Here is a 25,790-nt window from a genome sequence, read left to right on the forward strand (position 1 = left end):
ACTGAGATGATTATGTTAAAATTTACATTCATATGCAAACTGGACTCCCGCTGTTCACCTTGGCCTGCTACCGGACTCAAGTTACGGGACTTTACGGGACTGCTGGAGAGTTCCCATTGGTTGGGGAAGGATAGTAGGAGGGAATTCCGGAGGAGGTGGGAGGAGACGGGGGGGTTCCGGTCGGCGCGCGGTTCCGGTCGGACACCCTCGTGGGAGGACCGGTTTTTGACTTGCTGGCGCTGAGAGTGTTAGCGGCTTTTTCAAAATAAAGTTTTGTTCCTGCTTGATTGGCTCGTGATTCTGTGCCCAGCCAAGACTGCGGCATTTGGCGGCCCGTGCGGGGAACGCCTGAAGCTTAGAGGTGAGTAAATTGCTCGCCCCTGAGGGAAGGCGACAGGATGGATGACCTTCTCAGAAAACAATGTGTTCTTGTTTTGATTTATTTTGTTTTCATTTCGAGCTCCCTAGCCCTAGAATTTTCTCAGGCGAACTGGAAAAAATGGTTGGCTCAAGGTTTGAAGTTATTCAGCCCTGAGAAAGAGAAAATTGATACAACCATTGTCTGCTCCGTCTTTGTTTCATTCTGCTTCGGCTTTGTTTTATCCTACCTTATTGGGTTAGGTTATAGTAGATTAGAATCCAATAAAAAACAAACCGAAAAACTGTTAAGTAAATTGTTAGAGGTCCAGACTATGGTAGAAAAAACGCTAGGTCAAGCAAAAGAGAAGGTCTCTCAAGCTAGTCAGACAGAGGAGAATTTAAAGAAAGCAAGCTTAGAGGACAAGCAGCCATCAGGTGGAGAATTACAACAGGAGGTTGCTACCAACTCCGTTCTATCACCAGAGGGCGTAACTCAGCCAACAGCTCCATCTACCGCTGAGCGGCCCTCAACTACCGTAGTTGATGGACGGAATTCTGAGGCAGGACCCCAAAGATTAGCATGCCCTGTACTTGAGCAGGCAGGAGGGCAACGAATTCACCGTGCTTTAGATTTCAAAACAATAAAGCAATTAAAGGAGGCTGTAACGACCTATGGGCCGCAAGCTCCCTTCACAATAAGCATGGTTGAATCTGTTACCAACTTGGACATGACACCAGCAGATTGGGCTAACATGTGTCGATCTGTGCTAAACGGAGGACAATATTTGTTATGGAAGGTTGCCAATGAGGAATTTTGCATGGAGACAGCTAGGCGAAATGCAGAAGCTGGGTACCCTCAAAGAAATATGGACATGCTTTTGGGGAAGGGACCTTATGAGGGTCAAAGACAACAAATTGAATATGACCCTGGTGTGTACGCACAAATTGCTGTAGATGCAGTTAGGGCATGGAAAACTTTACAGGGGCATGGAGACTTACAAGGTCAATTATCTAAGGTAATACAAGGAACTAATGAACCTTATGCTGAATTTGTAGATAGACTTATTCAGTCAGCCTCTAGGATATTTGGAAATACAGAACAGGTAATGCCATTTATAAAACAACTGGCTTATGACCAAGCAAATCGTTGCTGCAGAGAGGTCATTAGACCATGGAGACATGAGGATTTAAACACATATATTAAATTATGTAGAGACATTAATGAACAGGGGCAAGTCTTAGCAGCAGTACAACAGGCTTTAGATGCCAGGCCAAGAACATGCTATAATTGTAATCAAACAGGACATTTTAAAAGGAGTTGCCCCATAAGAGGAGGGTTTAACAAAGCTGGATATCAAAGGAATAGAATACCAGGTATTTGCCCACGATGCCGTAGAGGGAGACATTGGGCTAATGAATGCCGTTCTCAAACCACCATAGAGGGTATTCCGTTATCAAAAAACGGACAAGGACCAAGTGTTTACCCACGATATCGTGGAGAAAGGTATCAAGCTCCATTGCCAAAAAACGGACTAGAGGGCCCAATGCCCCGGGGCCCCAAACCACAAATATATGGGGCAATGGAGGAACCCAACAGCCCCATCAAGGTAGTGCCCAGGACGCATTATCCATTAAATCCCTCATCAGACAAACTAGAGGGAGCGCAGGGCTGGACATCTGCGCCTCTGCCAGAGCAGTACTAACCCCAGAGATGGGAATTCAAATCATTCCCACAGGAGTAAAAGGACCTCTTCCCCAGGGAACAGTAGGCTTATTATTGGGACGCAGTTCTTCTACACTAAAAGGACTTATGATAAGTCCTGGGGTAATTGATCCCGATTATGAAGGTGAAATAAAAATTATAGCTAGTTCTCCAAGAGGTATATCAGTAATTTCACCAGGAGATAGAATAGCACAGTTATTAATAATACCCAGCCTGCATGATAAATTTTCCAGTTGTAATGTAGAAAGAGGTTCCAAGGGATTAGGCTCCACAGGTGTAGATTGGGCTATGCTGTCTTTAAATTTAGATTCTCGCCCAATGCTAAAATTAAAAATTCAAGGACATGACTTTAATGGGCTGCTGGACACAGGAGCTGACCTCAGCATCATATCTCGTCAAGAATGGCCAAAACATTGGCCATTACAACAAGCCACTCAAACGCTTCGAGGCCTAGGAGTGGCAACAAATCCCCATAGAAGTGCTATGGTATTAGATTGGAGGGATCCTGAAGGATGTGAAGGAACTATACAGCCCTATGTATTGGATCATCTTCCTGTAAATTTATGGGGACGAGATGTCCTAGATCAATTAGGATTGACATTAACAAATAACATCAATCCTAACGCGCCCACTACTAGGGCTAAACAAGGCTTTAGGAAAGAAAAAAGATTAAGAGAACAAGAACAAGGTATGACAGCACCTATTCAAATAGATCAAGAAATAAATAGACATGAATTGGGTTTTCAGAAAGGGCCACTGAGACAATCAAAATTACTTGGAAATCAGAAAGACCAGTGTGGGTTCCTCAGTGGCCCTTGACTAAAGAAAAGATACAAGTAGCCCATGACTTGGTCAGACAACAGTTAGCGGAAGGACATATACAACCTTCCGTATCCCCCTATAATACTCCCATTTTTGTCATTAAAAAGAAATCTGGTAAATGGAGATTATTACAAGATTTAAGAGCCATTAATAATGAGATGGTTATTATGGGACCTGCTCAATCAGGGATTCCTCAATTGTCTGCTTTACCAAAAACCTGGCATGTTTTAGTTATAGATATTAAAGATTGTTTCTTTTCAATTCCAATTCATCCCGAGGATAGTCCACATTTTGCATTTACTATCCCTGCACTGAATCATGAAGGTCCTGATCAGAGATATGAATGGAAAGTACTCCCTCAAGGGATGGCTAACAGCCCAACTATGTGTCAAATTTATGTTAATAAAGCAATCCAGCCACTTAGAAACCAAAATCCTGAACTACAAATATTTCACTATATGGATGATGTGTTACTGGCACATAAAGATAAAAACACATTACTAGAATGTTATGCCACACTTACAAATTTATTGAAAAATTATAATCTAGAGATAGCAATAGATAAAGTACAATTAAATCTTCCAATTAATTATTTAGGAGTTCTATTATCCTCAACCATGGTCCGTCCACCAAAAATTCAAATACGAGTAGATCAACTCAAATCACTTAATGACTTTCAAAAGTTATTGGGAGACATAAATTGGATAAGGCCTTATCTAGGCATACCAACAGGAGAGTTAGGACCTTTATTTGATATTCTAAAAGGTCCATCAGATCCAAATTCACCCCGCATGTTAACGCCTGAAGCAAGAAAAGTATTAAAAATCATTGAAACATATATGGAAAATATGCATTTGGATAGAATTGATATAAGTTTGCCTTTATTATTTATTGTACTACCAACAAAAAATATTCCTACAGGAGTATTTTGGCAAGAAGGTCCATTATTGTGGATACATTTATCTTATTCCCCTAACACTATTCTTACTAGATATCCTGAGGCTGTAGGACAATTAATACTCAAAGGAATAAAAGCAGCTAAGGGAGTGTTTGGGATTTCTCCCAATAAAATTATTACTCCATATACTATGGATCAAATTGATGAGTTAGCTAATGAGTTAAATACTTGGGCAATAATCCTGTGTAAAACTAGTGTTTCATTTGATAATCACTTACCATCTAATCCTTTGTTGTCTTTTTGGTCTAAGCATCCTGTAGTTTTTCCAAAAATGACAAGAAAAACCCCTATCATAAATGCTCCAAATATATTCACTGATGGGTCAAACAATGGTACAGCAGCAGTAGTTACTCCTGATCAAACTTTTACATTTTTAGTACCCAAACAATCAGCTCAAAAGGTAGAGCTTAATGCAGTATTACAAGCTTTTATGATGTTTAAAGATTCTGTATTTAATTTATTTTCTGATAGTCAGTATGTAGTTAATGCTATTAATTCCCTTGAAGATGCTGGTAGGATTTCCCCTTCCTCTACTGTTTTCTCTTTGTTTTCCGCTATACAAAGTCTAATCTGGGACCGAAAAGATCCATTCTTCATAGGTCATATCAGGGCACATACAGGATTGCCTGGAGCCCTTAGTATGGGCAATGAACTAGCAGATAAATCTACACATGACATACATATTTTCTCCACAATAGAAGAAGCTATAAATTTTCATAAAAGGTTCCATGTCAATGCTAATACTTTACAAAAGCGTTTTAAAATAACTAAAGAACAGGCCAGACATATAATAAAACAATGTCAAAATTGTGTGACATTTTTACCACAAGTTAATCTTGGAGTCAATCCTAGAGGACTAATACCTAACCATATTTGGCAGATGGACGTCACACACTTGCCAGAATTTGGAAAATTAAAATATTTACATGTTACAGTTGATACCTCTTCCGGATTTTTGATGGGCTCCCTTCATGCCGGAGAAAAAACTAAAGATGTTATAGCTCATTGCTTACAAAATTTTGCCACTGTGGGCGTTCCAAAACAGTTAAAAACGGACAACGGTCCTGGTTATACTTCCTCCTCTTTTAAACAATTTTGCTCATCATTTGGTATTACTCACATAACAGGAATTCCATACAATCCACAAGGACAAGGCATAGTTGAAAGAGCTCATCAAACTATTAAAATGTACTTATTAAAACAAAAGGAGGGAATTGGAAAGGGGTATATATCCCCCAAAGATAAACTTAAAATAACCCTTTTTACTCTAAACTTTTTAAATTTAGATTCATCGGGACTTAGTGCTGCGGAAAGACATTTGTACCCCAAAAATGTACATAAGCCTAAGGTACTTTGGAAAGATATTCTAACAGGACAATGGAAAGGCCCGGATCCAGTGATAGTCTGGAATCGGGGCGCTGTCTGTGTTTTCCCACAGGATGAACAGCAACCGATTTGGATTCCAGAGAGATTAACTAAAACAATTTCTACAGAAAAAGAAGATGATTTGACTCAAATCCATAACAGCTGACATCCAGAGCTCCAGCTTGGCTATTCTTACATCTGCGACAGTGATTAACCAAGGTTTTTTTTTTCAGTATCTATTTTATTATTGCATTTTTCCACATCATAAAGTTCTATTTTATTTTTGAGCTCATACAAACCTAGGTTAATGTTTTTCTGATCAGTTTTATTTTTTGACTGTGTTTTATTTTTTATTTATTTATTTATTTATTTATTTATTTATTTATTTTTTTTTTTTTGACTGTGGAGTTTTTAAACATTGCAATGGAGATTTCACCTAAGTATAGTTACAAGGCCTTTATTTACTATTGTCTTATGTGTTGTATGTTGTGTGCACACTTCTGTTTTGTGTTGTATGTCTGTATGTGTGTATGTCCATATTTCTTATATGAGGAGCGCTCATGAAAAAATGGATCCGAATTTTTTCTTTATTCACGTGATTTATATGGTTTAATTTAAATTAGGTGAACAGCTGTTTATGATTGTTGTTAAAGATGGTTAACAGATCTGTTTGTTTACTAATTTAAATTTGGTAAACGGCTGTTAAGGATTGTTTTTAAAGGAGTTTAACAGATCTGTTTGTTTACTTTCACCTTTTCTTTTTATTATATTTAATAATTCTGTTCAGGATAATGTCTCTTTACCATCATTGCCAGAATTTCCATCTCCATCCCAATTCCAGTGAAGACTGAGATAAAACCAAACTACAGCTTCTATGATAGCTATCACAGTAAACTGTATAAACTGATGCATCAATGAATATAACTCAACAAGTAATGCTATCAAGGACTTGATTTACTTTGGGAGGATATGGACATATTGATAGACTCCTCCAATTTGAACTGCTTGCAGAACTTGCCTGGACTATATATCAGTTGCATACATTGTGAAATATCATCTGGTGCACCGAATTGTGGTACTGCTGGCATATTTTTGCTGATGGTGTCACCAGTGATGCAATTTCCTTGCCAGCTCACCCCATGTTTATTGTGGTAATACTGGCATATCTTTGCTGATGGTGTCACCAGTGACGCAATTTTTCCAAAGGAGCCGTCAATTGGCTTGGTGTCGTGGCATTTCTGTATCCTCCTCCCTTCTACTAGTGATGGTCTAAATTTGGGGGCCAACAGAGGTGAGGCAAAGAACCTCACCCCCCCACTGGCACCAAGGCTAAATTTGGGGGCCAACAGAGGTGAGGCAAGAACCTCACCCCCCCACTGGTGCATAGGCCTATCCACAAGCATGGCTGAATGCTGGACCGGTAGTCAGCGACGGGTTGCTCTGATTACAGTGGATTCAACCTAAGACAGGAAGCTGACGCCTAAAGGTCAGTTCTCCCATGACGGGTAAGAACCATATGTTAAATTGGACAACCTACCAGGCACGGTCCCTAGCCACATTGCTTGTTGCTTAATTAAACAGAAGGGGGCAGATGCTAGGAGCCACAAGCATATATACGATGTATGGCACCTTTGGTTGTAAAGTGACGCCAGCTAGCCACTGAGATGATTATGTTAAAATTTACATTCATATGCAAACTGGACTCCCGCTGTTCACCTTGGCCTGCTACCGGACTCAAGTTACGGGACTTTACGGGACTGCTGGAGAGTTCCCATTGGTTGGGGAAGGATAGTAGGAGGGAATTCCGGAGGAGGTGGGAGGAGACGGGGGGGTTCCGGTCGGCGCGCGGTTCCGGTCGGACACCCTCGTGGGAGGACCGGTTTTTGACTTGCTGGCGCTGAGAGTGTTAGCGGCTTTTTCAAAATAAAGTTTTGTTCCTGCTTGATTGGCTCGTGATTCTGTGCCCAGCCAAGACTGCGGCAACCCCCTTCCTTTCTTCTGCTGGGGATTGAACCTAGGTCCTCACACGTGCTAAGCATGTGCTCTACCAAGCTCCACCCCAGCTGCCATGATATGGCTGTTTCTTCTTCTTCTTCGTCTTCCTCTTCCTCCTCCTCCACCTTCTCCTTCTCTTTGAAGCTATTTCTATTGCTGTTCAACTTATTTTATTTTGTTTTGTTTAAATTTTGAGGCAGGGTCTTGTTAGGTTGCTAAGTTGCTTAGGGCCTCACTAAATTTCTGAGGTTGGCCTTGGACTTGCAATCCTCCTGCCTCAGCCTCCCAAACCACTGGGATTACAGGCCTGCTGGGATTACACCTCACTTGGCTCCCTTCTTTCTTTTTTTTTTTTTAATATTTATTTTTTAGCTTTAGGTGAACACAATATCTTTTTTTTAAAAAAAGACTGCCTTTATTTTATTTAATTATTTAGTATGCAGTGCTTAGGATTGAACCCAGTGCCTCATGCATGTCAGGTGAGTGTGCTACTACTTGAGCCACATCCCCAGCCCCTCCCTTCTTCCTTTTAAAATTTACAAACCTTCACCTTATATTTCTCTTGGGGATCATCTATGTGTTATTCATTCTCCTTTCTTTTTTTTCATTTATTAAATTATTCTTTTCTTTCTAATTCTGGATTCTGTCATTCATGCTGAGTTTTCCTAAATCTAGTAGCTTTCCCCCCATATCATATATGATTCTATTTTAATGTCTTTTAGCTTGTTTTACAATAATATGTTATTATTGTAACCTATAATAGTAGGCTCTAGTTTTTTTTCTACTATGTGGGTTCCTCCTGGAGTGTGCTCATGAGCTGAGGGATGTCATTCTGCATATTATTCTGTTTTATTGTACTAATTTTGTATGGGATTCATCTGGATATTTTTCTGTTGCTTTGTTTTATATAAAACTAATTTCTATGAACATAGAGAGGCTCAGATAATTTTTTAAAATATTTTTTAGTAGTAGTTAGACACAATGTCTTTATCTTTATGTGGTGTTGAGGATCGAACCCAGGGCCCTGCATGTGCTAGGCGAGTGCTCTACCACTGAGCCACATCCCCAGCCTCTCAAATAATTTTTTTATACTTCTGAGTTTTCTCCTCTGTTTTTGTGCCGTGCTCATGTAAATGGGAGCTTACTTTCTGGGATTTCCTGGCTCCTGTCCCCACCTCTTTGGATTTCACTTTGCTCATGTGTTTCCTTTGGTCCTGATATTGTCCCTGACCTGCTAGACTTTGATTCCACTCCTCAGTTTCTCCCCAAAGTGAAGGTCCTGGGAGGACACTCTCAACATTTTTCTTTCTTTCTTTTTCTTTTTTTTGGGGGGGTGGGGTGGGGTGGTACCAGGGATTGAACTCAGGGGCACTCTGCCACCAAGCCACATCCCCAGTCCTGTTTGGTATTCTATTTGTAGACAGGATCTCACTGAGCTGCTTAGCGCCTTTTTGCTGAGGCCGGCTTTGAACTCACGATCTTCCTGTCTCAGCCTCCTGAGCCCCTGGGATTACAGGGTGCACCACCTCGCCCAGCGCCTGGGAGGCCACTCTCATGAGTATATAGTGCTCAGCTTCTCGGCCCTGGATCTTCCTGGGATGGTCCTGTACTCACCAGCCACTAGGGTGGCCAGAACGCGTCCTGACTTCTGCAGCTGTCCTCAGGATGCCCTCACTCACTTTCCAGTTGTACTTTTAGGGACTTGCTTGGGGGTCTCCTTTGCTTGGGTTCTTCAGACACACCGTGGTTTGGATCTAAAAATTTCCCCCAAAGAGCTCATGCATTGGACAGTGTAGTAATGTTGAGAGGTGAAAAGACTGGATTAGGAGAGTTGTAACCTCATCAGTGGATTATCCATTCGATGGATAAAAAATTTGAATGGACCACGGGGTGGAAACTGTTGACAGGTGGGATGTGACTGTAGTAAATAGGTCACTGGGGTGTGGCCTTGACTAGATCTGTCCGTGGCCCTGCCCTGCGCAGCTTCCTGGCTGAGCAGCCTCCTCCTCCAGGCCCTTCTGCCATGATGTTCTGCCTCATCTCCGGCCACAGCAATGGAGTTGGCTGGCCATGGACAGAACCTTGGGAACTGAGAGCCCAAAGTAGACTTTTCCTCCTCGGCTTTGTTCTGGTCAGGTCTTGTCCCAGTGGTGACAAGCTGACTAACGGCTCACCCTTCTCCCCTTGCTCCTCTCCCATAGATGCAGGTTCTGTGCAGGGCTGGGCTGTTGTTTTGGCCCCACTCCTTGGTTTCTGTGGTTTGTCACCTAGTTTTGTTCTAAGTATCATCTACGAGTTTTGGTTTCACTATCTAATTACTCTGTTTTTATTTGAACATTAGGAGAAATTCATTATGGCAATCTCAAGAGGTCACACGTTGTGTGATTCCCATTTAGACAACATTCTTGAAATGATAAAATTATAGGGTTGGAAAACAGATTGGTGGCTGCCAGGGATTAAGGATGTTGGGCCAGGGAAGGGTAAGGGAGATATTTGTGGTGATGAAATCGTTCTGCATCCCGGGTGCCGTGTTGTTATATGAATCCACACATGTGATAAAACAGTACACACTTCCTACCCATGCCAAATCCCGGATATTGTATCACAATCATGTAGGGTGCAACCATTGGGGGAAACTGGGTAAAACGTACATAGAACTCTTTGGACTATCTTAGTCACTTCCCGTGAATCTATAATTATTTCGGAATTTCAATTATTTCATTTTTTACTATGATTATAGTTGTTCCCATTTATGCAGTACAGTATGATCATTTAGTACATGTATGTCATGTGTGCTGACGATATCAGGGGATGAAGGTTTCCGCCTCTTTATCATTACTTCGTATTTGGAGCCTTCAAGCTCCTCTATTCCAGTTATTCATAAATTACACAATAAGTCATTGTGGATGACAGTCATCCACTGTGCTGAAGAACACTGGAACTTATTACAAATTTCTATCTGACTGTACTTTGTTTTTTTTTTTTTTTGTAGTGAGAGAGGGGAGAGAGAGAGAGAGAGAGAGAGAGAGAATTTTTAATATTTATTTTTTAGTTATCGGCGGACACAACATCTTTGTTTGTATGTGGTGCTGAGGATCGAACCCAGGCCGCACACATGCCAGGCGAGCGCGCTACCGCTTGAGCCACATCCCCAGCCCCTATCTGACTGTACTTTGGTACCCATTATCCAGCCTCTCTCTATTCCCCCTCACCCTCTTTCTTTTTGATACTGGGGATTGGTTCTAGGGGCACTTTACAACTGAACTACATCCCCAGTCCTTTTAATGTTTTTAAACATGTTATTATTTGTTTATTTATTTTTGTAATACTAGTCATCCAATCAAGGAGCACTGTATCCATGGGCTACATCCCCAGCCCCACATTTTTTAGATTTTTAAGTTTTGAGATATGGTCTCACTAAATTGCTAAGCCTAGTCTTGAACTTGCCATCCTCCTACTTCAACCTCCCAAGTCTCTGGGATTATAGATGTGTACCAGTAAGCCCATGTCTCCTCTCCCTTCTATCTTTCCCAAACTCTAGTAATCACTAATGTAGATGTTTTAAAAAGAGGAATGAAAATTGATACAACAACAGGGACAAACTTTGAAAACATGTCAAGTGAAAAAAGCCAGTCACATACAATTGTATATTATATGTCCATGAAAATCCTCAGAATAGGCAGCTCTCAAGATTGAAAGTAGATCAGTAGTTGTCTAGAGGGTCAGGTTGGAGATGAAGAGAACAGAGGATGAAAGCTAGTGGGTATGAGATTTCTTTTATGGGTAGTGAATATATTCTAAAATTGTCCATACTGATCACACAATTCTATGAATGTTTTAAATTCATACAATTGGACACTTCCAATGGGTAAAGTTTATGGTTTATAGTTTATATGTCAATAAAGTCCTTTTAAAAATTAAACACTGGCTGTACCAAGTATTGGTGAAGACACACAAAATTAGAACTCTCGTGCCCTGTTGGTGGAGATGTAAAATAGTACAACAATTTGTCAGTTTCTTAAAAAGTTAAACAAAAACCTGTCATATGATCCAGCCTGATTCAGCCATTCTACCCCAGGAATTTATTCAAAAGAAATAGATGTCCATAAAGACAAGCTCTATTGTGTGTGTGTGTGTGTGTGTGTGTGTGTGTGTGTGTGTGTGTGTATCTGGGGATCAAACCCAGATTCTCACACATGCTAGGCAAGCACTGTATCACTGAGATACATTTACAGCTCAAGATTAACTGTAGCATTATTTGTAATGGTCAAATAATGAAAATAATCTGCCAGATATGGTGGCACACACCTGTAATCCCAGTGACTCAGGAGACTGAGACAGGAGGATCAGAGTTTGAGTCCAATCCAGGAAATTTAGCAAGATCCTGTCTCAAAATTTTAAAATAACAAAAAGTAAAAAGGTCTAAGGCTATAGCTCAATGGCAAACTTCCTGGGTTCAACTGTCAGTACTAAAAAAAAATAGATGTGGGGGAAAAGAGAAGAAATTACAAAGAGGCCTGAGCAAACTTTTGGAGGTGATGATAAGTTCATTATCATGACTGTGGTGATGGTTTCATGGGTATACATGTATGTCAAAACTTACAGATTACAGGTTTTAAATGTGTACATTTTGTTTTATATAAATTATACCTCAATAGGAAGGATAGCATCTTCAACAAATGGTGCTGGGAAAACTGGAAATCCATATGCAACAAAATGAAACTGAATCCCCTTCTCTCGCCATGCACAAAAGTTAACTCAAAATGGATCAAGGACCTGGATATCAAATCAGAGACTATGTGTCTGATAGAAGAAAAGGTTGGCTCCAATCTACATATTGTGGGGTTGGGCTCCAAATTCCTTAATAGGACACCCATAGCACAAGAGTTAACATCTAGAATCAACAAATGGGACTTACTCAAACTAAAAAGTTTTTTCTCAGCAAGAGAAACAATAAGAGAGGTAAACAGGGAGCCTACATCATGGGAACAAATGTTTACTCCTCACACTTCAGATAGAGCCCTAATATCCAGAGTATACAAAGAACTCAAAAAATTAAACAATAAGAAAACAAATAACCCAATCAACAAATGGGCCAAAGACCTGAACAGACACTTCTCAGAGGAGGACATACAATCAATCAACAAGTACATGAGAAAATGCTCACCATCTCTAGCAGTCAGAGAAATGCAAATCAAAACCACCCTAAGATACCATCTCACTCCAGTAAGATTGGCAGCCATTATGAAGTCAAACAACAACAAGTGCTGGCGAGGATGTGGGGAAAAGGGTACTCTTGTACATTGCTGATGGGACTGCCAATTGGTTCGGCCAATATGGAAAGTAGTATGGAGATTCCCAGGAAAGCTGGGAATGGAACCACCATTTGACCCAGCTATTGCCCTTCTCGGACTATTCCCTGAAGACCTTAAAAGAGTGTACTACAGGGATACTGCCACATCGATGTTCATAGCAGCACAATTCACAATAGCTAGACTGTGGAACCAACCCCGATGCCCCTCAATAGATGAATGGATAAAAAAAAATGTGGCATTTATACACCATGGAGTATTACGCAGCACTAAAAAATGACAAAATCATGGAATTTGCAGGAGAATGGATGGCACTAGAGCAGATTATGCTTAGTGAAGCTAGCCAATCCCTAAAAAACAAATACCAAATGTCTTCTTTGATATAATGAGAGCAACTAAGAACAGAGCAGGGAGGAAGAGCAGGAAGAAAAGATTAACATTAAATAGAGTCATGAGGTGGGAGGGAAAGGGAGAGAAAAGGGAAATTGCATGGAAATGGAAGGAGACCCTCATTGTTATACAAAATTACATATAAGAGGTTGTGAGGGGAATGGGAAAAAAAATAAGGAGAGAAATGAATTACAGTAGATGGGGTAGAGAGAGAAGATGGGAGGGGAGGGGAGGGGGGATAGTAGAGGATAGGAAAGGTAGCAGAATACAACAGTTACTATTATGGCATTATGTAAAAATGTGGATGTGTAACCAATGTGATTCTGCAATCTTTGTAATGTTTTGAATAACCAATAAAAAAATAAAATAAAAAAATAAATAAATTGTACCTCAATAAAGCTTTTAAAAAGATGCTGCCACTATCCTCCTAAAGTCAGCAATTATGTTTTTAATTTTCAATAATTCATTTTTCCATTTGTTCCTTTTTCATGACATTATGACTTATTTTTATTTAAAAAGCTGTATTTTTGAAAATATGGATTATTTCTTGTGTTTATTCTATTTCCTGAATTGTATTGATGTCAGATTTTTTCCATTTTTTACTTTGGTTTTCCATTTGTGTGCTATAGGACTTTCTCTTTGTTTGATGACCTTTGGCTTTCTGCTCATGTTGTAAAAGTGGTAACCACAACATCTCTCCAGGGACATGTACTGGGGGAGGGGTCGCTATTGCTTTAGGTAAGATGGGGGGATCTTACTTTACAAGGAAGTCCTCAAATTCCAGGATGAGGCTTTACTTGAGGTGCCCAAACCACACTAGCTGCCCTAGTTCCCTCCAGATCTCGAGTTCAATTCATTTGAGAAGAATATTCTGTGTTCTTTGTGCGACAACTTGGGTGGAAGAGATTGTCGTTACAGAAACCCTCCTGCACTGAGTCTCAATATTCACTTCCATTGCTTAGCTGATGAAGTTTCTCCCTTACTGGAAAATACGACCACCCCCTTTCCTTACAAGAGAAAGCCAATCCTCAACGTATTAGAGGCAGATCCCGCATGCTCTGGGAGATATAAGTTCAAGTCAAATACAGGGATTTTGCTAATTTTTAGCAGACCTGGATTCTGTGTCAGCCCACCAAATGAGGAGCACTGTCAACTTAGTTTGGAACTAAATTTACTCATGTGGGTGTCTTTACAGTTTGGGGTTCATTAAGCTAGCAGCTGGGAGTAGCTCTAACAATTTGCTTAGCTGGTTAAGCAAACTCAGACCCACCCTGGCCTCCACTTTTTAACAATGGACCACACTAAGTCGAGATGCCAGGAGTTTCTTATAATGCAGAAGAAGAAATTTCAAGAACTGGGAAGACAAGAACGTTGGAAGATTTATCCTATGTAATCCCACCACCAATAACACATATATACAGGTATGCGGCCTCAGAAAGCAAAGAGATAATCCTTTCATCAAAGGCTTAAGGCATCAACGAGGATGCCACTGTCTTTGAAAATCACTTTAAATGAGATGGAATACCTAAATTTAACAGGATCAGGAGGTTCCAGTGGCCATGCAGTGATACTTAACCATCAGAAGCACAGGGATAGAGATATTCGAGGAGTAGTTCGAATCTTTAGTGGTCAAGGTGGTTGACTTTCCAACATCCATTCCACCCCAAATGATGAGTCTCCAAGCCAATTATGGTACTCTTGTTCTTTTTGCCAGTGACTGGCTTAGGACCAGATACACCATCAGTTCTGGATAAGAAGATGTTAAGGAAATTCTGGAGGTTTCTGTGAAATTCTTCCTCAATTCTAAAACAAACCACTCTTATCAGGTAAGTGGTGGCAGGAGGAGCCTTTCTTTTTCTTTTAGTCTTTATTATGTCTGGGCATGTTCCAAGGAATTACTGTGGTCCTTTGTGACTCTGAGAGAAGCCAGCTTGAGATCAAAGTCACTGAACATAGGGACTTTTACATCATTTAACATAGTTTGAGTTCGGGGTTTTCTTGTGGGCATACTGGTCATACTTGTGAAGCATTCAGGGAACTCTTATTGACCTTTATGACCCATTGTGTCCCGTGGTGTTCCCTGAATGGGTGGCAGCTGGGACTATGATATGGAATCTGTGACAGGTATCAACAGGAGTCACAGCAGAGGCCCCTGTTGTGATGCAGAAGAGCCTCATAAGCAAGTGATCATTTTTACCTTGAGAAACTGCTCTACTCTTACTCCTAGGTCCTGGGGGAGCCCAATGTTGATATCAAAGCTGCCTTTTCTGAATTTCTGAGCCATAAGCGATGAAGTTGGGCGCTCCAAACCTTTTATCATTAGCTGTAAGGGGTGTGAAACACAGGAGCAAGCTCCAGCCAATTTTGAAGACACAGTAAGTGGCATGAATGTGTTACTCATTCTCCCATCATGCCTTCTCCAGCGGAGCCCTATAGAACAGCAGAAAGCCCTATTAAAGAGGCACTTGTGCCTCCAACAGTGACAATATCTCATGAAGCTGGGGTGCTGGCATGCGGGATGTATAACGTGATCTGAATCATGAACCAATGTATGTGTACGTATTGCCTTTTCTATAATTAGAATATGTCGGTATGGGAACAATGGGGTGGAAGTGGAAGAGTGCCTTTTATGATGAGGTCTAATGACTTACTCATCAAATTACTGCTTCTCATCTCTATGACTTGGGGCGCTGCTGATTTGGGTTTTGGGGATACTAGAGTATTATGTTTCCATTGTTGGTCATTTGGGGCTCTTAATCACACATGATTAGGCAAAAAAAAAAATTGTTGATTGGGATGACTAATACTGTCCATGAAGGGGAAAGAAGTTTGCTGCTTCAGAGCAAGGGTGGGAGAATCTTTTTTAATATTGCTTTTTTTAAATGGGTGCATTAAAATTATACATTATAATGGGATTCATTATGCCATATTTGTACATGCACAGAACATAATTTGATCGATCTCATTCCCCCCTGACCTGCACTTTCTACTGGATCTCCCTTCTATTATTATTATTTTAATTAATGCATTATATAATGAGAATCCATTGTGGTGTATTCATACATGGACAGAGCATAATTTTGGTAGATTTCGTTCCCCAGTACTACCCCATGTCCTCCCCTCCTCTCTGCCTCTGCATCCTCTTTCTCTACTCCATTTATTTTTGTGAGATCCCTTAACATATTCTTAACATAACTCAGCCCTGTTGTTCTGGAGCAGATCTTGTCCTGGACCCTGTTAGGACTGAATTTCAAAGGTCCAGTTACCCTGTGAAGGTAAATTTGGTAAGACATCCCAACTCACAAATGAAGATGGTGGCTCAGAAGAACCCCAAGCACTGTAACAGCTCCCCAAGAGTGAATTAAAGCATATATATGTATATTTTTAAATTAAAATATATAAAGACTATATATGTGTGCATATATATTTGGAACTGGGAATCAGACAAGCAATGTTCTACCATTGAGCTACATCCCCAGCCTTTATTTATTTTTTATTTTTATTTTTATTTATTTTTAATATTTTTTAGTTATAGTTGAACACAATATCTTTATTCTATTTGTTTATTTATATGTGGTGCTGAGGATTGAACCCACGGCCTTGCATGCCCTAGGCAACCACTCTACTGCTGAGCTCCAGCCCCAACCCCACCTTTATTTATTTTTAAATTTATTTTGAGACAGGGACTTGCTGAGTTGTCCGGGCTGGCCTTGAACTTGCAACCCTCCTCCCTCAGTCTCTGGTGTGGTTGGGATTACAGACATGCACCACTGTGCCCAGCTACCAGAAAATATTCAAAGATAGAAGGTGCTAAATAAATATTTGATGAGTAAATGTGTAAAAATTGACATACCAAAAAAAGAAAGAAACCCCAACTCTCTCAGTTCCTATGTGAAAGCAAAGGGAACATGGCACAAGCTGCAGAGGGGGAAAGTCTCACAAACTGAGGACAGCCTCATAAGCAATTACACAAAATTTACAGAATAGAGACTCTCATCTCTACTCACATTTCTTTATTTATTTGTTATATATTTATACGTTTTAATGAATTGGTTTCTTCCTCTTCCTCACTTCCACTATTTATATTTGGCACGCAATAGTGGCTAACTGTGGTTACACATACAATTTTTTCTTTTGTTTTTAAATTATCAGATTTTTTTTAAAGAGAGAGTGAGAGAGGAGAGAGAGTGAGAGAGAGAGAGAATTTTTAATATTTATTTTTTAGTTCTCGGCGGACACAACATCTTTGTTGGTATGTGGTGCTGAGGATCGAACCCGGGCCGCACGCATGCCAGGCGAGCGCGCTACCGCTTGAGCCACATCCCCAGCCCCTAAATTATCAGATTTATTGAGGTATGATTTAATAGAGTAAAAGGTATCCTTTTTAGGTGTACAGCTCAATACATTTTGACAAGTGTACAGTTGTGTAACTGTGACCATAATCGAGATATCAACTACTTTCTTTCCCTTTAAAATTCCCTAATGTCCCTTTGAAGTCAATTTCCTCCCCCATGTCTCAGTCCTGACAACCAGATTTTTGACCCTAACTTTTGCCTTTTACAGATGGTTATATGAATGGAATTTTGCCCTATATGTGTCTGGCTTCTTCTTGCCATAGAATATATTTAAATGTATAAAATGCTTAAAGAAATAAAAATGAAACCACACTATAGTAAACAACAGTGACCCAAAATGAAGCCTAGAGGGATAATAAATTAAAAAACTTTGAGAGTTTAAGAAATATGAGAGAATGATTAGTCATAGAAGAAGAAAATAAAGGGATCATAGAGAAGCAATGCTCAGATAAGTAATTTTAATTTTCCAGACCAGATGAAGGATATGAATCCTCAAACCCAGAATGCAGAATATGTACCAAGAAAGATGCCAGCTACTCAGGAGGCTGAGGCAGGAGGATTGCAAGTTTGACACTAGTCTGAGCAATTTAGTGAGAACTTATCTCAAAATAAAAAAAAAAATAAAAAATAAAAAAAGGGCTGAGGATATAACTTGGTGTAGAGCATTTACCTAGCATGCATCAGGCCCTGGGTTCAATCCCCAGCACTGCAAAACAAAACAAAAGCAAAAACACCCACATCTAAACACAATAAGATACCAAGAACATAGAACATAGAGAAGATTTTAAAAAAGAGAAAAGGCAGATCATCTAATAAAGAACAATAAATTGACTAAGAACAGTCTTCTCAATAGCAACAATAAATTCCAGAATATTGGCACAGTGTTCAAAGTGCTGAGAAAAAATGCCTATCAACTTAAAACTGGACACCAGAAAATAATCTTTCAAGAAATATGATGAATTAAAGATATTGCCAGATTACAAAAAAACAACAGAACTTCTCTGAAGGAATTTCTAATGAGTGAATTTCTAGATTGTAGAACTTCTAAAGAGAGATAAAGGGAAAATGAGTTCACTTAACAGGTCTAAGAAATGGGAAACAACATTTGGTCAAAAATTTTTTTTTAATGTAGATAAAGCTAAACAAATAGTTTGTAAGATGATAATAATGTAAAGGTCTGATGAGTGGGGATAAATAAAGGTCAAATCTTGTGGTCAAAAGGGACTGGCGAAAGCAACTTATCTTTCTTTGAAGACGTCTTATGTTGGGAGCCGCTCTGGACACAAACTATGTGCACATCTGTAAGTCTTGAGTAAAGGGGTGCTGAACAGGTATTGCACCCCGCAATACATTGGGCTTTACCTCCACTCAGATAAGGAAGATGTGGCTCCAGGAGTGGGCATCACCCAATGGGGTTGAATTATACCCACCTGTTCTTTTGTAATCCTACCCTTTTGCCCTTTTGGGGATAGAATGTTCCCTGGAACCTCCCTTTGTGTGTCTTTATTCTTTATATAAGAATAAAGAATTCCAGTGGCTCTTCCTCTTTCCATGGACCCCTAAGGTCACAGAGCCATCGCTGGATTTTGAAAAGATGTGTTTGTGTGTTTTCTTTTCTTTCTTTTTTTTAAAAATATTGTCAGTTATAGGTAGACACATATCTTTATTTTATTTTTTTGTGGTGCTGAGGATCGAACCTAGTGCCTCATGCGTGCTAGACGAGCGCTTGTCCTCTGAGCCACAACCCCAGCCCCCTTCACTGTTTTCTTAAGTTATTGGAATACTCAGATTTTATGAACCCAGTGTTAGGTTGCCAGCTCAGATGGATGGCAATAGTCTTACAAAAACTGCAAGATATTTGAGGGTGTAAAAACCAGTAGACTGCGTGTCCAGCAAGATTGAGTGACACAGGATTTGTAGACATAAAAGTGCCTGAGTGCTACCAAAAGCTTCACAGAAGCCACTGCATGGGGGCCAAGTGCAGTAGATAGCATAGGGGATTAGAGGAACAGAACCAGAGCATAGGTGGCAGAGCTTAGAAAATATTAGAAAAACTGCATTTCCTGTGGGTAAGTGCTCACCCTGAAGTGAGCAACCTACATCCTCTACATACCACAAAGCTGAGAAAGCTGGAAATCATCAGCAGAAAGCAGCTGGTCAGAAACCATGTGGGTAGAAGGACAATACAACTAAAGGACAATAGAGAAATGGCCCAGTGGTGGCAGGTCCTCAGAAAATACCCTCACTGAAAGGACCTCTTATAAATGGCGGGGCCGGAAAACTCCAACTCATGGGATAAAATGCAATGACTAAAGAATGGGCACATCACCATTATGAAGATATTGTAAGTCAAAAGATGGGAGCAGGGATGTAACTCAGTGACAGAGCACTTGCCTAGCTTGTGGGAGTCCCTATACAGAAAAAGGAGGGAGGAGGGAGGGAGGGGGAGAGAGAGAGAGGGAGGGGGGAGAGAGAGAGAGAGAGAGAGAGAGAGAGAGAGAGAGAGAGAGAAGACAAAGAGCTAGGCCTGGGGTTGTGGCTCAGTGATAGAATGCTTGCTTGGCACCTGTGAGGCATTGGGTTCAATTCTCAGCACCATATAGAAAATAAACAAATAAAATAAAGTCATTGTGTCTTCTATAAATAATAAAAAATTTTAAAAAACCCACAAGAACCAGACAAAAGAACAGATAACAAAAGCAAACAAAATAAAATGGAACAAAAGGAGTTTAAGGGAGTGGCTCTGTTTAATATAATTTTCTGTAATGATGAAAATCTATATTATGTGCTGTCTTCGTGTGGTAACCTTTCGCTGCACATGGCTATCAAGCATGGAAATGAGGTTAGTGTCACTAAAGAACTGGATTTTTAAATAAATTAATTAATTAATCAATTTTTGGTACTGGAGATTGAACCCAGGGGTGCTTTTGCACTGAGCAACATTCTCAGACCTTGTTTTTATTTTGAGACAGGTTCTCACCAAGTCACTGAAGCTAGTCTCAAATTTGAGATCCTCCTGCCTCAGCCTCCCTAGTTGGCTGGGATGACAGGCATGCACCACCATGCCTAGCTAATTTTGTTTTAATTTTAATTTTGTTGATGAATTAAATATATTGCCAGATAACAAAAAACCATCAGAACTAGTGAATTTCTAGATTCTAGAAGAAACTTCTAAAGAGCAGATAAAGGGAAAATGAGTTTGCTTAACAGGTCTGAGATACAGGAAAGAACATTTGGTTAATTTTTTTTTTTTTTGATGCAGCAAAATCTGAACAAATAACTAACTTAAATGGTCATGTTTTAGATACTGGCTACCACATTAGATAGTGTAAGATTAGAGAGAAAATGATAGTGTTTAAGACAGCCAAAGGAGATCCAACCCCACAAAAAATTGGGATCCTTGAAGAAGAATACCAAGCCAACTGGACATTTCAGGATTACTAATTGAGATCAAGATATATTTCAAGATAGATATAAAACTTTATAATCTTTCCTGATATTGAAAAAAAAGATTTGGACTTCCTTTCAAGTCAAATCATACCACATATTAGAGAAAACAGATTCAAACTTATCCCCCAAAAACTATTGGACTATAAAGGCCAAGAATTGGTTGGGCAACCAGTATCTCCCCACAAAAATGAAATAGTTTATAAAAGAAAAAAATATTTACAAATTATACTATATTATATGCACGTATATGCAATTCCACTTGGGTGACTGATCCCATAGACACACTTCCACATGTGTGAAGTAACATATGTATAAGGTTATTCTTTTCTAGCACTGTTTGTAATAACAAGGCTGCAAACAACACAAATTTCATCATATGGGACTATAAAACAAAATCGTGCTAATACACGTGATGAAATATCAATAAGTATATATTTTTAAAGAATGTGATGACCTGCATGCACTGATACGGAAATAATTTCAACATATGTAACAACATATGTAATATGTAACAACAAATCCTACCATCATGTATAATCCTACCATAATGTACCAATTTTAAAATGCCCTGACGCCTCCTGCCAAAAAAAAAGAAATAAAATTGTTTTCAGATTTCTTTCTAGCAATACTCAGTGCCAGCAGAATGTGGAGCAATACCTTAAAGATATTCAAGAAAAGAAAATGTAAGGGGCTGGGGCCATGGCTCAGTGGTAGAGCCTTTGACTAGCATGTGTGAGGCACTGGGTTTGATTCTCAGCACCACATATTAATAAATAAAATAAAGGTCCATTAACAATTAAAAAATATTAAAAAAGAAAAGAAAATGTGATTCAAAGCTTCTATTCAGCCAACCCTCTTTCTAGATGACAGACACATGCAGAGTCAGGGTAATACATCCAGACCATTATAAGTTCCCAGGAAAAGGACAATAAAAAGTGGCTTCAGGGCTGGGGTTGTGGCTCAGTGGTAGAGCGCTCGCCTAAGCGAGGCCCTGGGTTTGATCCTCATCACCACATAAAAATAATTAAATAAAATAAAGGCATTGTGTCCAACTATACTTAAAAAATAAATATTTTTTTTAAAAGTGGCTTCAAACATACAAAAGAATGCTTAAACTCTTTCATAATAAAAGAAATTCTAATTTATACCAAAAATTCTCCTGTCAGATTGGCAAATATCCAAAGTTTGTGGAACCTTCTGTTGATGAAGCTGTTTGAAAACAGGCACGCTCACTCATGCCTTATGAGAGTGTGAATTGGCACCACCCTCAGGGAGTTTGTCACACTTCTGAATGCATATGGCCTCAGGCCCAGCAATTCCACTTGGGTGACTGATCCCATAGACACACTTCCACATGTGTGAAGTAACATATGTATAAGGTTATTCTTTTCTAGCACTGTTTATAATAACAAGGCTGCAAACAACACAAATTTCATCATATGGGACTATGAAACAAAATCGTGCTAATACACATGATGAAATATCAATAAGTATTTTTTTTTAAAGAATGTGATGACCTGCATGCACTGATACGGAAAGAATTTCAACATATGTGGGGGGGGGGGAGTAAGATGCCAAGTAGTTAATGCAGCGTGCTAACTTTTTCATTCAAAGAGGAGGATGGAGTACTAAAAGTCTGTTTATATTTGCTTGTGTGTAATAAAATTCCGGAAGGATGAATAGTAAACAAAGAACTGTGATTTTCTACAAGGGATAACTGAGCAGATGGGGGACAAATATGAGATAAGACTTTTTCTATATACTGTTTTGTATTTCTGGCTTTTGAACCATGTGAATATATCACTTAGTCACAAAAATTAAATTTAAAAAAAGTCTAATATGCTGGAAAATTAAAGGATGTAATCAGAAGTTTGGGTAGTTGGAGTAAAAAGTTCTCAGTTTCTTATAGTGTTCAGAAGACTTATAGTATTGATTAGCTCAGGACTTCATTAAGTGTGCATGGTAAAATTTTAGTAATTTATAAAAAAAATAAAATTAGAATGCATAATTTTTAAACCAGTAGAGAGCGGATATATCAGGAGAGAAAAAAGAAAAGAAATCAACTGGAAAAAATCCAAAATGAGGCAAGGAATATGAGTATTATAGGGACATGGGGGAAAGCAGACAAATAAGAAGCACAAAGCAAGACGACAGAGGTAAGGGCTGGTGTGCGACTCTGGGAGGAACCCTCAGTCCCCACTTGCGCAGATCCAGGAGTCACTGGGCCAGGCTGTCGAGGGTCACAGTGGCTAAGGGTGATCTTATTGCGGACTTGATTCGGAGGGACATCAGCTTCGGGTAGCCAACTGAAGAAAGGCCTGGGCTGTAGAAACGGGGAAGTACCAGGAAGGGATAGATGACCCTGACCCAGCAAAATGGAAGGCCCAGCTCCGCTGTGCTCTCAACAAGAGCAGGGAATTCAACCTGATGTATGATGGTACCAAGGAGGTGCCTATGAACCCAGTGAAGATATATCAAGTGTGTGACATCCCTCAGCCCCAGGGTTCAATCACTAACCCAGGCTCTACAGGGTCTGCTCCCTGGGATGAGAAGGATAATGATGTGGATGAAGATGATGAAGAAGATGAGCTTGACCAATCTCAGCACCATGTTCCTATCCAGGATACCTTCCCCTTCCTGAACATCAATGAGCTGTTGGGGCAGAGGAAGAAGAATTATTGAAGAATAGATGCCTAAGAGGTTCTCCCATGGCACCAGCTAGTGTGGGCAACTGTAGTGTGGGCAACTGCAGCCCTGAAGCAGTATGGCCCAAAACAGAACCTTTGGAGATGGAAGTGCCTCAGGCACCTATTCAGCCTTTCTATAGCTCTCCAGAGCTGTGGATCAGCTCTCTCCCAAGAAGGATAACTCTGGCAGTGGCCTTTCTGAATTCCAGTTGAAAGGTGGCTTGATAATGATGGACTTGCATGAGTCTTAGGGACAGACAGGCAGAGAAGTGGAGCAGAACTCACTGTCATGTCTCACCTTGCAGTGACTGACCTGGACATCAAGTTTCAGTACCGTGGAAAGGAATATGGGCAGACCATGACAGTGAGCAACCCTCAGGGTTGTCGGCTCTTTTATGGGGACCTGGGTCCCATGCCTGACCAGGAGGAGCTCTTTGGTCCTGTCAGTCTGGAGCAGGTCAAATTCCCAGGTCCAGAGCATATCACCAATGAGAGGCAGAAGCTCTTCACCAGCAAGCTACTAGACGTCATGGACAGAGGTCTGATCCTGGAGGTCAGCGGTCATGCCATTTATGCCATTAGGCTGTGCCAGTGCAAGGTGTACTGGTCTGGGCCATGTGCCCCATCACTTGTTGCCCCCAACCTGATTGAGAGACAAAAGAAGGTCAAGCTATTTTGTTTGGAAACATTCCTGAGTGATCTTATTGCCCACCAGAAAGGACAGATAGAGAAGCAGCCACCAATATACTTATGCTTTGGGGAAGAATGGCCAGATGGAAAACCTCTGGAAAGGAAACTCATCTTGGTTCAGGTCATTCCTGTGGTAGCTCGGATGATCTACGAGATGTTTTCTGGTGATTTCACACGATCCTTTGACAGTGGCAGTGTTCGCCTGCAGATCTCGACTCCAGACATCAAAGATAACATTGTTGCTCAGCTGAAGCAGCTTTATCGCATCCTTCAAACCCAAGAAAGCTGGCAGCCCATGCAGCCCACCCCCATCATGCAACTCCCCCCTGCTCTGCCTTCCCAGTAATCTTGAATGCAATCTTCTCCCTCTATTTTTTTTACAACATTGTACATATGTTTTTGTGATTTTTGAAAAATATTCAGATTTAACCAGTTTTTAAACCTTTTTCTTTTAATAATGTTAGAATTCTCTGACTTTTAAAATATACCTAGATTTTAAAGTTGATTTAATTTATGAAAAAAAAAAAAAGCAAGACGACAGAAGGAAGACCAACATATCATAATTACAATAAAATTAAAAATTGAAAGTTCTATTCAGGGAAGAAAAATTAAAGAAAAAAATAAATTTAAAATAAAACAAAATCAATGAGGTACTATTTGAAATTACCTCACTTAAAACACAAGGCCACAGAGAAGTTGAAAGCAAAAAGAAAAGACTCAATCACACGTTAACAAAAAAAAGTGGAGGGCTGAGCTTGAAGCCCAGAAGGAGAGCCCTCACCTAGCATTCATGAAGCACTGGGTCTGACCCTCAGCACCACAAAAAATAAAATAAAGATATGTGTCCACCTTAAAAAATAAATAAATAAATATTTAAAAAAGAAAGCAGAGGCAATTATATGAATATTAGAAATAAATGGATTTTAAAACAAACACAGCCTCAAAATTTTGAAAAAAGAGTAAAGTAGGAGGACCAGAGTATCCCACAGGGAGGGAATATTTCATTACATAACTAAAAGATATGCCAGGGACTTATAAGTACACCAAAAAAAAAAAAAAATCAGCAAAAATATATAGAAGTTTGAAGAATACAAATAATTATTGGCCACACAATAGAACCCTGAATCTAAAAATTAGGGACTTTGCATTCTTCTCAATCATGTGTGGAACATTATAAAAAATTAAATACTCATTAGTCCATAAATTAAGTCTGAGCAAATTTCAAAGAACTGCCATAATATTGATAGCCTTCTCTTGAGTACAATGGAATTAAATTAAATGTTAATAACAAAGAGATTAAAGAAAAACCTCTCTCGGGGCTGGGGATGTGGCTCAAGGGGTAGCGCGCTCACCTAACATGAGTGGGGCCCGGGTTCGATCCTTAGCACCACATACAAAAAACAAAGATGTTGTGTCTGCTGAAAACTAAAAAATAAATATTAAAAAACTCTCTCTCTCTCTCTCTTAAAAAAAAAAGGAAAGGAAAAACCTCTCTATGTATTCAGAAATTTGAAAACACACTTCTGTAATATATCAGTTCTCCCTAAATTGATATACAGGTTTAATGCAATTCCTACTAAAATCCTGGCAAAGTTTTATGTAGAATAGACAGAATTACCCTATAAGCTATGTGAAAAAGGATATAGATTAGCCAAATAATTTTGAAAAAAAGAATAAAATGGG

The 25,790-nt window shown here is 39.7% G+C and overlaps 1 protein-coding gene across 1 annotated transcript; it reads left to right on the forward strand.

The window, feature by feature from the left end:
* Nucleotides 1-15,214: 15,214 nt before the first annotated feature.
* On the forward strand, nucleotides 15,215-24,534 carry LOC308649401 (interferon regulatory factor 6-like; the record flags this gene model as incomplete). The annotated part of the gene is made up of 4 exons (XM_081294978.1): nucleotides 15,215-15,300; nucleotides 23,043-23,384; nucleotides 23,566-23,633; nucleotides 23,723-24,534. The coding sequence occupies 4 exons, from the start codon at nucleotides 15,215-15,217 to the stop codon at nucleotides 24,451-24,453; spliced, it is 1,227 nt and encodes a 408-aa protein (XP_081151104.1). The 3' UTR covers nucleotides 24,454-24,534.
* Between the last annotated feature and the right edge of the window lie 1,256 nt (nucleotides 24,535-25,790).

This window comes from Spermophilus citellus (assembly GCF_964194105.1).
Source record: "Spermophilus citellus genome assembly, chromosome: 5".
Lineage (NCBI taxonomy): Eukaryota > Metazoa > Chordata > Mammalia > Rodentia > Sciuridae > Spermophilus > Spermophilus citellus.